This window comes from Macrotis lagotis, chromosome X (genome assembly GCF_037893015.1).
Source record: "Macrotis lagotis isolate mMagLag1 chromosome X, bilby.v1.9.chrom.fasta, whole genome shotgun sequence".
In the NCBI taxonomy this organism is placed as follows: domain Eukaryota; kingdom Metazoa; phylum Chordata; class Mammalia; order Peramelemorphia; family Peramelidae; genus Macrotis; species Macrotis lagotis.
In genome coordinates, this window is record NC_133666.1 from 21,139,093 (window position 1) to 21,151,271 (window position 12,179).

The following is a 12,179-nucleotide window of genomic DNA, read 5'->3' on the forward strand; positions in this document are numbered from 1 at the left end:
AGGGAAAGAAGGAGGGTAGAAGAAACAGTGTCATATTGCTGGAGGAAATTTTTCCTTGTCTCCTTGCAACAAGGAAATGATTCTGAATTATTTTTGGAGAGAGTCCAACCACTAGTGACTTACTGAACATTTTAGTCTTCAACAGATCAACATTTATCTATCCACAGATGAAAATATAAGACCATAAAAGAAGAAAGAAGACCCGAGGTATTGTGGTCAGTATAAGTAACACAGGAGCCACTTTCCTTTCAAGCATCCTTTCAAGCATAGGGGACAAAGGAAGACAAACTTCCTTAAAGAAACATTGAAAAAATAAAAAGGTTAGTTGGGGACAAGATGAAGATAGTAAGGTGGATATGTAGTACTCCCAAAAGGTGATACAGATTGAAAATACATTTAGATATTTTGGATGTGCTTAGATAGCTTCATGGTTGAGAAATTCATAGCAAATTTTTAAAAGGATACTTCAGATATTTTAGGTGTCCTCCTTAACATTTTGATGTTGGTGTTTGGGAGACTGCTCTACCCCCCCCCCCACTACACCAGAGAATGTTTCTTTGTGTCCTCATAAGTAACAGAAAGGAGTTGGGAATGCTCCAACTGGGCAGCAGAGTATATAAACATGTTTTAGCTTGTTAAGAAAGGATCCTAAGATCTACTTAAACCTCAGTCTTTGAGTTTGTCCCTTGCTGTTTACAACATCTGTGTTTCTCTCTCACCCAAATAAAGAAGAATGGTGAGACCAGATATGGGACTCTTCTGTTGCCAATCAGACCATAATTTGCTATGGCAAACACATGTCTTTTTAATCTTGGAAAATTCAGATTCCTTTTTCGGTGTATCTCACTCAGTCTTATAGCTTGAACCCAGAAAAACCACAGGTTGCTGCAAGTGAAAGGTTCATGCATGTTTTCTGTTATGGTACTGGCAAGAAAAATCTTACCTCGGACAGCATCTAAGTAATGAGCTAAAGCAGGAAAAAACAAAAAAAAGAAGAATAGTTGAATAAATTTCTGAGAAATCACTGGTGTGTGTTTGTGTGTGTGTGTATATCTGTGTGTGTGTGTCTGTATGTTCTAACGGTTTACCATCTGTTGCCTTGTAGGAGAATTGTAAACTGTGAAGTACTGAAATGCTGACTTGTCACCCGTGGGTGCTGATGCTGGGCTATGTGTGGGGTGGGGGAGGGAAGAGATGAATGGTATTTAGGAAAGAAACCCAATTAGATTTCCTCAAAATGTCATATTTCATTAAAAATGTCATCTTAGTTATATCTTTTGGGTGATAGCTTTGGGAAGGAATATTTATGAAAACAACTTGGGACTTAAATCTCAACCTTCTTCATGATTTTAATCAATCTTAAGTGTTTTCTACAGTCATCACAGATAAGGGTTACCATACCTTTAAGTAGAGAGGAAATTAAGTTTAAGATGTTATACATCTTATATCGTGTGTGTTTGTGTGTGTGTGTGTGTGTGTGTGTATGTGTGTATTAAGGGACTCAGGACAAACCATTCTCCCTACTTGAAAAATAATTTAAACAATTTTCCATTGATGGAGGGTCTAGACTAAATTTCATCTATCTTAAAAGGCAACATATCAATATGAACACTTCACACTTAATTTAAAGCCGTCCTTCCCAATGAAATACCCTTGGTTTTTCAAAAGCGAAAAAAGTGAGGACGTTTTACCTTTGTAACAATTCTATTGATTAAGATACATGAAGAACCCCAAACACTTTAAAAATGGGGACTGGACTATTAAGGAGTGCTGAAGCTCTGAGATAAGAAATATTCTTCTCAAGTGTCAATAAGAATATGCTAAACGGGAGCTTCAATTCCCAGAACTCATAAAACTTTCCATGGGACTGGGATTTAATGAGGAAGATTGGCTTATTGTGTTCTAAAGTATTCTGACACTTACCAATAGTACAGTGGTCTCCTTCCCATCCTGGGCTACACTCACACTTTCCGTCTCTGCAGTGCCCATGCTCAGCGCAGTGAGAAGGACAGGTACGCTCTTCACAGGTGGGTCCTACCCAACCTTCTTCACACTGGCAAATCCCCCTGGAACAGACTCCATGGCTACCACAATCCATGGTGCAGAGCTCTGTTGAAAATTCAAATAAAGATATACTTTCAACCTGATCTACTTCAGTAAAATCAATCTTGATTTCAACTCAGAAAGACAAGTAGTACTGGGCAAATGAGGTCATGCCCAGGATATTGGCATGGGAAGGATCACTTCCTCTACCTACCTCAGTGTCTGACATCTTCTCCACATAGGTTTCTACCTACCCATGCACGAAATGCAACCCTCCCCCCCAACAAGTCACCTCAGGGTCTGTTTTCAGGGCCTGCCTTTTCCCCAACACTGATGAGGGGATAAAGGGAATGGACCACTTCTTCTCTGAAGACTGAATCTGCTATGAAATGGTCTTCTGGACTGCTCTCTCCTGCTAAGTTTGTCCTGAGGTATGATAACTCTTGGATATAGCACTGTTTCCATTCCTCTTTAAAAGGAATTATGATTTTCCAAGACTCCATGATGTATGTATAACATGGAAAATTTCAACAATCTTGCAAAGAACCATAGCAGTCAGGTGAACTTACCAAAGTGCTCTCTCTGTATTAGAAGTTATAGCTCTAAAAGTCAAATAAAATCTGAAATCCAAACTGAGTTGGAAAAGTTGGGGAAATGATAATAACACTCAATGCTTAGCAATGAAGCTGATGCCAAACAAACATCGAGTGAGTTTCATTAAAAATTCATTAAGAACGCCAAGCAGGGTGCAGGGAGTTTATGATGTTACAATAAATCATTGAAAAAACAGGAAGCACACCCGATACTTCATTCAGGAAGGCAAGTTGTACAATGGAAAAGATGTTAACTTTTTAATAAAATCCACCAAATACAATAGGTGAAGCTGTCAATGATGGCAATCAGCCTGTACCTAATAACAATATTTGCATTTAGCTTAAACATTTAAAATGAGTCCCAAGTGATTAAAAAACTCCCAGACTTCTTATCTGGAAATGCCCTTCCATAAAGAGTCAATGTCCTCACAGGGGGTACTAGAACTCTGGTGGTGACCTCCTCTTTTCCCTTGGTTTATTTTCACTCCTGTTCATCGAAAATCGGAATAATAAATCAGGATAGTTTCTAGTCTGATGTACCTAATGCTGGAGGATGATAGCTGCCATGGAAACTTGTTCAAAAATGTACCAATCCTTGGGTACACTGAATCATACCGTTTTGTATGGAAGAGGGCAAGCTGGCTACTTTTCATAGTTTTGGGCTGAAAGGGGAAAGGAGGGAGGGAAGAAGTATTTATATAATGTCTTTCACCTAATTTCACCTTAAAATGTCCTCAGAATCATTTTGCTTAGTTGGATCTCTCACCAAATTCATTGTAAACTTGATTTTCCTTCTATTTCTTGTCACTGTTGTGTGAGACTCTATTGTTAATAATTTTCCACCACTCTGCCCCCAGACCAAAATAAAAAAAGAAAATCTCTATAAAGGTTGTGATAAACTCTTCTTTCAACAAAGAAAGCAGTGACCACATTTAAATTCCAACATCAAAGTCCCTCAAATGATACATAAGGAGGGAGAAACATCTAATCCACATGCATGCAGAACATTTTGGATAATGATGGGAAAAGACAAAAGGTAGGCTTTAGAAACGATATTCCATGAGCAATCTCTTTAGAGCCACAGACTTGGCTGAAAAGTAGAGAGAATATTGGATTCAGCTGCTCATTGTTTGGTGCTTTCTATTCCGTTAACTATACCCTCTAGGTAGAGAGTTCCTAAATTGGTATTTTTATATCAAATTTCTCTCTTGAACTCCAGATTCACATTTCTAATGTGAACATCTTAACCTAAATGCCTTGCTTGTTCCTTTACCTCAGTGATATCCTAGATGTCATGATAATTCAAGGGTCACAACATCTCTAGATAGTTTAGAAACCATCAAGGCAATTACTATTTGAACAAGAATCACCTCCATAACAATTTCTTCCATTAAGTGAGTATCCATTTTCTGGATGAAGATTTCCAAAGGAGAGGCAATTCCTCCACTTCTGAGGGCAGTCCACTGTACTTTGGAATTTACTCTATTTACTCTAATTATTCAGCAATGTGTTGGACAGATAGGATGCTGGCAAGATCCGGGTTCAACTCCACCTGTAAATCTTCCTAGATGTGAGACCATGGCTAACTCACATAACCTTTCTTCATGTCAAAGTGACTTGTCTGAAGTCACAAAGATAGTGGTACAGCCTCTAACTTGAGAGCCTTTCTAGATTTTCCTTCTATTTCTTGTCACTGTTGTGTGGGACTCCATTGTTAATTTTCCACAACCCTGTCCCCACAGACCAAAAAAAAAAAGAAAATCTCTATAAAGGTTGTGATAAACTCTCAACAATGAAAGCAGTGACCATATTTAAATTCCAACATCAAAGTCCCTCAAGTGATATATGAGGAGGGAGAAACATCTAATCTACATGCATGCAGAACATTTTGGATAATGATGGGAAAAGACAAAATGTAGGTCTTTTCTTTTCTATAAAGACATAGCTGATTGGTTGGTGGAGGGAGTTTCTTAAGTTGATAAAAATCAGAGATCTATGGGGAAGTAATGGTAAAGAAAAAATTTTAATGTAAGACCTGTATTTGGCAGGGCTTCTGAACTTGACTGGAGGAAGTCAGATAGCTGTGCTGAGTCTATTCCAATTTATTTCAGACATTCTTCTACTTAGCCCTTTCTGCAACAAACCAATCCACTGACACATGTACCAGAGTACCTGTTTAAAGACTTCTCTCTTCAAGTTATTTATATCATTTCTTCCCACTTCCTCTTAGGAGAGCACTTTGTCTCAATTTTCAAAAAGAAACTGAAGCCATACATAGTGAGCTCCTCGTCTCCCCACTCCATACCTCAGACAACCTCAGTATTATATCTCCTCCTTTCCTCCTTTTCTTCAGTTTAGGAAGATGAGATATGATTCTCTCCTTGCCAGTGTCTACCTTTCTCCTTGATATTTGTCCTTCATTCATGAAGAAGACCATGACATCAGGAAGGTGATTGGATTTGAGTGAGGGGGTGTTAAGTCACCAGCCTCACTTTCTCTTCCAGAGTCATCTAGTTCCAGTGATCAGATATTGATCAGGAGGACTGGAGATGGCCCTGGATGGGAGGCAACTGGAACTAAGTGACTTGCCCAGGATCACACATCTAGTAAAAGTCAAGTGTCTGAGACCAACTTGAACTCAGGTCCTCTTGACTCCAGGGCTGGTGCTCTATCCACTGCATGATACCTTACTGCTTAAGCCTTCCATCCCATTCCCTCCTGTCTGCTTACCATCCTCTTAGGATACTGTCCTATGTCTCTTCTTTTCATAGTCAAATTCCTAGAAAAAGCCATCTACACTCGAGTCCAACTTTCTAGCTTCCCACTCCACCCCCTTATAAATGAGCTTTTGTCCAAAACTGCTTTGAGATCACTGTGATCTCTATTGCAAAGTAGAAGGGCTTTTTCTTGGGTATTATCTCTCTTGAGTTCTGGGCAGTATTTGCCCCATTGCTCTTCTGCTCTGCCACCAAATGTCTATCTGACCCTTTTTGGTCTTCCATGCAGGATCAACTTCCATAGTCCGTTCTCTATTCATGGAAACGTTCTAGGGATTTATCCTCGGCTCTTTCCTCTTCTCTTTTTATATTCTCCTTGAATGGGTGAATTCATTTGCTTCCACAGATTCAACTATCATATTTATTCATATCATTCCCAAATCTACATATGTCACTACCATATTTCTCTTGAACTCTGGTATCGCATGTCCAACTTCCTGCCAGACACCGATACCTGGCTTTCCTATAGGTAACTCAAACTCAATGTCCAAAACAAATAATTATCTTTCCTCAAAATCTTCCTCATAATATTCTCATTTCTGTCATGGGCAAAAACTCTGCTTGGTGTTGGTTCTAGACCTCTTATCTTTTAGGATAAAATATAAACCTTTCCATTTAGCATATAGAGCCTTTTAAAATGTCTAGCTCCCTTTAAGTCAGAACTTAAGCACTATTTCTTTCTAGAAGTGTTTCCTGATTCCATCTAAATTTAGACCATGATCCTTCATTCCCCACCAACTCTATGTAATTATATATATGGCCTGCATTCATTTCTGTCTGTAAATATGCCATGCCCTCTAAACAGAATGTAAGGTTTCTTGGATCCTTACCTTAGCATCTCACACAGTGCCTGGCACACAGGAAACACTTAATAAATGTTCATTAAGTGATTTACCATTGTGGTGGCCTCTTCTGAATATTCTCCAGCTTGTCAAAATTCTTCCTAAAACATGGGGGTCAGGAGTGAACTTGATATTATAGAAATGTTCTCACCTGGCCTGAGGAGGGTGAAACGAGAACCCAATGGAATATTCCTTACCAGGCCATGGTGGGCAATTACCCATATATTATGAATCGAGTACCATATCGTTTAAGCTGAGAAAGGCATGAAATTCATTTCATGATCAGCATTGTTGTTCAGTCATACTAACTCTGTGACCCCAATTGGGATTTTCCTGGCAGAGATACTGGAGTGGTTTCCCATTTCTTATTCCAGTTCATTTTACAAATGAGGAAACTGAAGCAAACAGGATGAAGTGACTGGTCCAGGGTTGTGTGGCCAGATTTAAAGTGAGAAAGATGAATCTCTCTGGTACTCTATCCAATGCAGTGCCACCTAGCTGCTTTATTAAAGTAAGAGAGAATGTGTGTTTGTGTGTGTGTGTGTGTGTGTGTGTGTGTGTGTGTGTGAGAGAGAGAGAGAGAGAGAGAGAGAGAGGAGGCTACTGGGGCTGGGGAGGGGAGTGGAGGTGGATCTAAAATAAGAGAAATAAAAGAAGGATGTCCCAATTTTCTCACTGTTATTTGACATAATTTTAGAAATGCTAGAGATAACAATAAGACAAGAAAAAAGTTAAAGCATAAAGACTCGCAGAGACAAAATTATCCCTATTTGCAGAAAACACAATGGTTTGCTTAGAAAACCCCTAAGAATCGATAAACAGATTAAGTGGAAAAAACAGCTTTAGTAAAATAGGATGATACAAAATATAAAAATAATTATTGGTCCTTTTCTCACTAGTTAAAAACAAAATTCAGGAGAAAACAATAAAAGAGAAATCCCATTCAACAAAACTACAAAATGTTGAGTCAAGCTACCAAGATACACAAAGACATATAACTCCAACTAGAAAACACAGCTTAAAGAAATAATTAAAAAATATACTGGGGGGAGTTAGTCGTTGTATACAATAAGGTCACGATTATGCAATAAAAAGCTGATAATAATGAATTTAATTTACAGATTTACTTCTAATTCAGGTAAGGTCAAAGAGGCACTTTATTTTTTTAGAATATAACTTTTTAAAATTTTTATAAATAAACTTATCTGTTACAAAGACAGTTTGTCCATCTAAATCACAAAACCATCAACTCAAGATATCCAAATTAGGTTTTATTAATAAAATAGGTAAAAATTGATTTATCAATCTTCACATAGAATTGCAGATGAAGCTGAAAAAACAAGGCCCAAAGAGGCACTTTGTAAAATTATGTCAAAATTTATTTGGAGGAACAAAAGGGATGAATGTCAAGGGAAATTTTTTTTTGAAGTATGGAATGAAAGATAATAGTACTTCTAGATCCTAAATTATATAGTAAAAGCAGTAATCATCAAAACTATTTAGCAATGGTTAAAAATTTTGTAAAGCAGGTCAATGGAATGGACTCAACAAAGAATAAAAAAATTAAACTAAATAATTCAATATTTAATAAATTCAAGAATATCATAAGCTTCATGGAAAAGAACTCCCAATCTGACCAAAAGTGCTAGAAAAATTGGAAAATTATTTTTGATGCAAATTAGAGTCTAAACAATATCTTCTACCATATACCACAATAAACTAAAATGGATTTTTGAGGTAAATGTACATGGTCATATGATATTTTAAAAATTAGAAGAGAATTTCACAGATGTGGTATAAGGGGAGGATTCTTAACCTCAAAAATGGATCTGGGAGTTTATAAAGATAAAATAGATGATTTTAATTATAAGAAACTGAGAAGTTTTTATGTGAAAAAATAAACGAGACACAAATACGAAGGAAAATGTTGAATGGGGGAAAATATTTGCTTCAAATTTCTATGACAAGATCTTGGTATCTAAGATATATACTGAACAAAGACAAATATACAAGATTAAAAACCATTGCCCAGTAGATAACTAGTCCAAGGAAACACTTTTTTTCAGAAGATTATAATTAATAAAATCATCCATGAAAAGCAGCTCCAAATCACTAGAAAATAAATGTAAATAAAAAAATTCAAGGTTTCACCTCACACATCAAATTTGAAAAGATAAAAAAATGGAAATAGTTCATTTTTGAGGGTCTGTGAGAACACAGAAATTACTGATACATTGTTAGGACAACTGAGAAATTAATCCAATGATTCCCGAAAACAATATGGAATTATGCTAGTAATGTGACTAAAATTGAAGTTAATATTCATTTACTGGGATTAGCTAAAAACTTAAGATATATTAATATTATGGAATATTATTGTTTTAAGAAATGAAGATTATGAAAAAACAGAGAAGTACATAAACTTTTATGAAGAGGGAAGGAAAAAACCAATAAAACCATATACAAAATGAAATGATCACAAAAATATAAGTTAAAGAATAATAATAAAAAATTCAAAACTGAACTCTGAAAAAGACTTGAGAAAGATACAAATATGAAAAATTATGTATATGAAATATTACATATCATTAGCAGATATGTTTAATAAGCTGCATAAACCAAAGATATCAATAAAATAAACATTTTTAAAAGCAGAATTAAAAAACTAATTTTAACTCCCTTATTCATTCTTCAAAAATTTTGGGTTATTATTCTATTGTTCTACTATTCTATTGTTGGAGAATCAAAGGAAGACTAGATCACCTAGTCTTTTGTACTTCAAGCAGACTGTCATCAAAATTTTAGCAAAAGAAAATCTGAGTATTTGAGGACCCCTAGATTTTCATTCCCATTTTAGGGAAGGGATTCTAAATTTGATTAAAACAAATGTTAGATTTCATTTTAGAGAAACTTGGCTAAATATTTTTCCCATTATATAGTAAGCAGGGTGGTGCTGTGCATAGATTGGAGACAGAGAACCTGCTTTCAAATCCTATTTTTTTCCAGGTACCTTGGGCAAGCCACTATCAATTTCAGTTTTCCTCAACTGTAAATTGAGATGGCTGAATTAGATGATCTCCAAAATTACTTCTAGTTCTAGAAATCCCCTTCACAAACCTAGGAACTATGTTTCTCTTAATGCAGCCTGAGATTTCAATGTTTAGTTTTGACAGGCATATTCCACTTGTGACTTAAACTAAAATTGCAGTTCAGTAAAATCTTCACATTATCTTTCAGATATAATGTAGTCTAGACAAGCCTCCCCATTTTGTACTAGTGAAGTTGATTTTTTGAACCAAGGTTGAGACTTGACATTTATTCCTCTTGACTTTATTCTTATTTGATTCGATTCAGTGTTTTAAGACATCCATATTTTTTTTTCAATCATGACTGTCAATGATATTGGGTCTTACTCTCTCCCAATTTTGAGTCATGTGCAAATAGGCTATATGTATAATGGGCTATACCTTTAATTAATTCACTGATAAAAGTATTAAACAGGGCAGGACAAAGCACAGACCTCTTGGATCTACGTTAGCTTCAGTCATTCAGAAAGGTACTGAATATATCTAAATATATTATTATCTTTATAATCCACACCTCTCCATCTTTCTCCCAAGAAGAGTATGTCAAAGACTGTCAAAAGTTTTTTTTTTTAAATCTAAGTAAATTATAGTTATGGAATTCCCCTGACATACCAGTCTAGTAACTTGTCAAAATAAGAAATGAAGTTAGCTTGCCATGAATTGTCTTAAATGAAGCCATTTTGGCAGCTATGATTGCTTCTTCCTTTTCTAGACTAACCAATATTTCTGCATTGTGTTCTAGAATTTTTCTAGACATCTAGGGAAAGTTTACTAGCCTGTAATTTGCAGCTTCTATTTTCTTCCTTTTCCTTAAACATTCCAATTTCTGTAAGACATGCAGTTTAATAAAATCTTTTTGAACGAATAGATATAAATTCAAAAAAATTTGCTGAATTAATGTGTGGATAAATGGAACTGGAGAGAAGAATTAAAGCTGTATAGTGATTCTTGGGAATAAAGTGACTTACATCAGATGACTATTTGGTCTTTGTAAAGCAAGAGATAAAAGGGAACCTGTGAAACATCAGAGGAGAGGAACTAAATAGTTTAAGAGAACTGTGTTTAGCAACAGACTTAGGGTAGTGTGTCATGATTATAGAATGAATCACTAACTTTAAGCAGGCATCTCATAACAATGTATCCCTGCTCAGAGGGCAGACTACATGAAAGGGTATGGAGAGACTAGCACAAATCCTTTCCCATTCCCAGCTCAGAGTTTTGTACTATTGACAGTGGGCTAGGATAATCATCTTATACAAGGATTGACATATAAGTAGATGGTTGGGTACTAAAACCATGTTACTAGGTCTACCTAGCTGCTCGGGAGCTCTCTGTAGCAGAGCTAGCCTGTGCAAAGATATTCCGCTGTTGCTGCTGTTATTGTTGATGGTGGTGGCGATGGCGATGAAGATGACAATGGTGATTCTGTGTGTGTGTATGTGTGTGTATGATGCTTTACGAGGCAGAAGATCTGCGCTGGAGGAGTCTTCAGGAGCAATCACTAACAGCTATGGTAAACAATAGGAGTTGACCTTACTAGGCAAGGCATTTCAGGCAATGGTGGGCCAGTGTTAGCGAGGACTATAAATAGGAAGGAATCTGGGACAAGTGAGCTGGGTGCTGGAAAGAAAGCTACTAAGAAAAACCAATGGTATAATGGTTCTTCTAGCCTCATGCTGGGAGGTGACCTTGGGGCCAGAATCTGGGACTCTGATACTATCTGGGGAGTTTCTAGAGAGTGGAGATGAGAAACTTTTTTAGGAGTCCCAGCAGTTAAGATCTTGACAGATGGCAGTAATGCCCCTGGTGTTCATTTGTTCTTTCTGTCTCTGTCTCTGTCTCTGTCTCTGTCTCTCTCTCTCTCTCTCTCTCTCTCTCTCTCTCTCTCTCTCTGTAGATGGGTTTGACTTGGCTGTATAGATGGACTGCTCCTGGCATATGTGGGTACTGGGTCAAGCCCCTGCTTGAATCCTTTCTTCAAAGGTCCATGATAAATGAGACATTGGAGGACTATTGCAGTGATTAAGCACAGGGAGTGAAATTCTAACTCACTTATATACCAATTTCCCCTCAACACAAAGCCTGTGCCAGGGTGTAAGGAACAACTCCAATTGTGAACACAAGCTTCAAAGTAATAAGTACCCAGATAGGAAGCTGATTTTCTGTAAATGAGGGATTCACCTGAGAACACAATATCATTAGATAAGAAACAAATATTTAACAATGAACATTTCTCACTCTTAACAGTGATACCCCTCCACTGTTTCCAGTCCTGAATGGTGTTTCTGCTCTAGCTAGAAACTGTTTATCCATCACAATCTTCTTTTCCATTTGGGGTCGGGGTCGTTGTTAGAAAGAACAAGATAACAGATGTTGACAACTGTGTGATATACAGCGGGTAAAGTCGAATGGTATTGTGTTCTAATGTATTTGTCTCATGAATAGTTCTATTCCTCTTGTACTATTTTCTATCTGGTTGAAAATATATTAACATTACTGGGCTGCAAAAAATGACAAAAGAATACTAAAATATAAACATTCTTCTCTGAAAACATATTGGAAAGGAACATGAAAAATATAAGCAGACTTTAAAGTTCTATTGAGACATTTCATTTTTAATAAGTTTCTTTCTCCATGCCAACAATGAACAACACTTGTATAAATTGAACTTGGATATAACAGGAGCATTTCTTTGTTGCATGCTGACAAAGAACAATTTGATTAAACAGTAAATCCTTCAGAGTCCTGCTCAGAGACATTTCTCTGAGATTTACTTTTTAGACAAAAATATCCTAGTGAAGTAAATTCTTTACCTTGTGCCTTCCTAGCACATTGGCA

At 36.5% G+C, this 12,179-nt stretch overlaps 1 protein-coding gene across 6 annotated transcripts in view; it reads right to left on the reverse strand.

Moving 5' to 3' along the window:
- TENM1 (teneurin transmembrane protein 1) overlaps window positions 1–12,179 on the reverse strand; it is a 1,637,812-nt gene that overhangs the window by 168,589 nt on the left and 1,457,044 nt on the right. For 5 of the 6 annotated variants that reach the window (XM_074202813.1, XM_074202809.1, XM_074202811.1 and 2 more), the window contains 2 exons: window positions 1,924–2,109; window positions 944–967 (listed from right to left, as the gene is read on the reverse strand). In XM_074202813.1, coding sequence (XP_074058914.1) covers window positions 944–967; window positions 1,924–2,109 — 210 coding nt within the window. The remainder of the gene's footprint in view (window positions 1–943; window positions 968–1,923; window positions 2,110–12,179) is intronic. The other variant, XM_074202814.1, reaches the window with a different exon arrangement.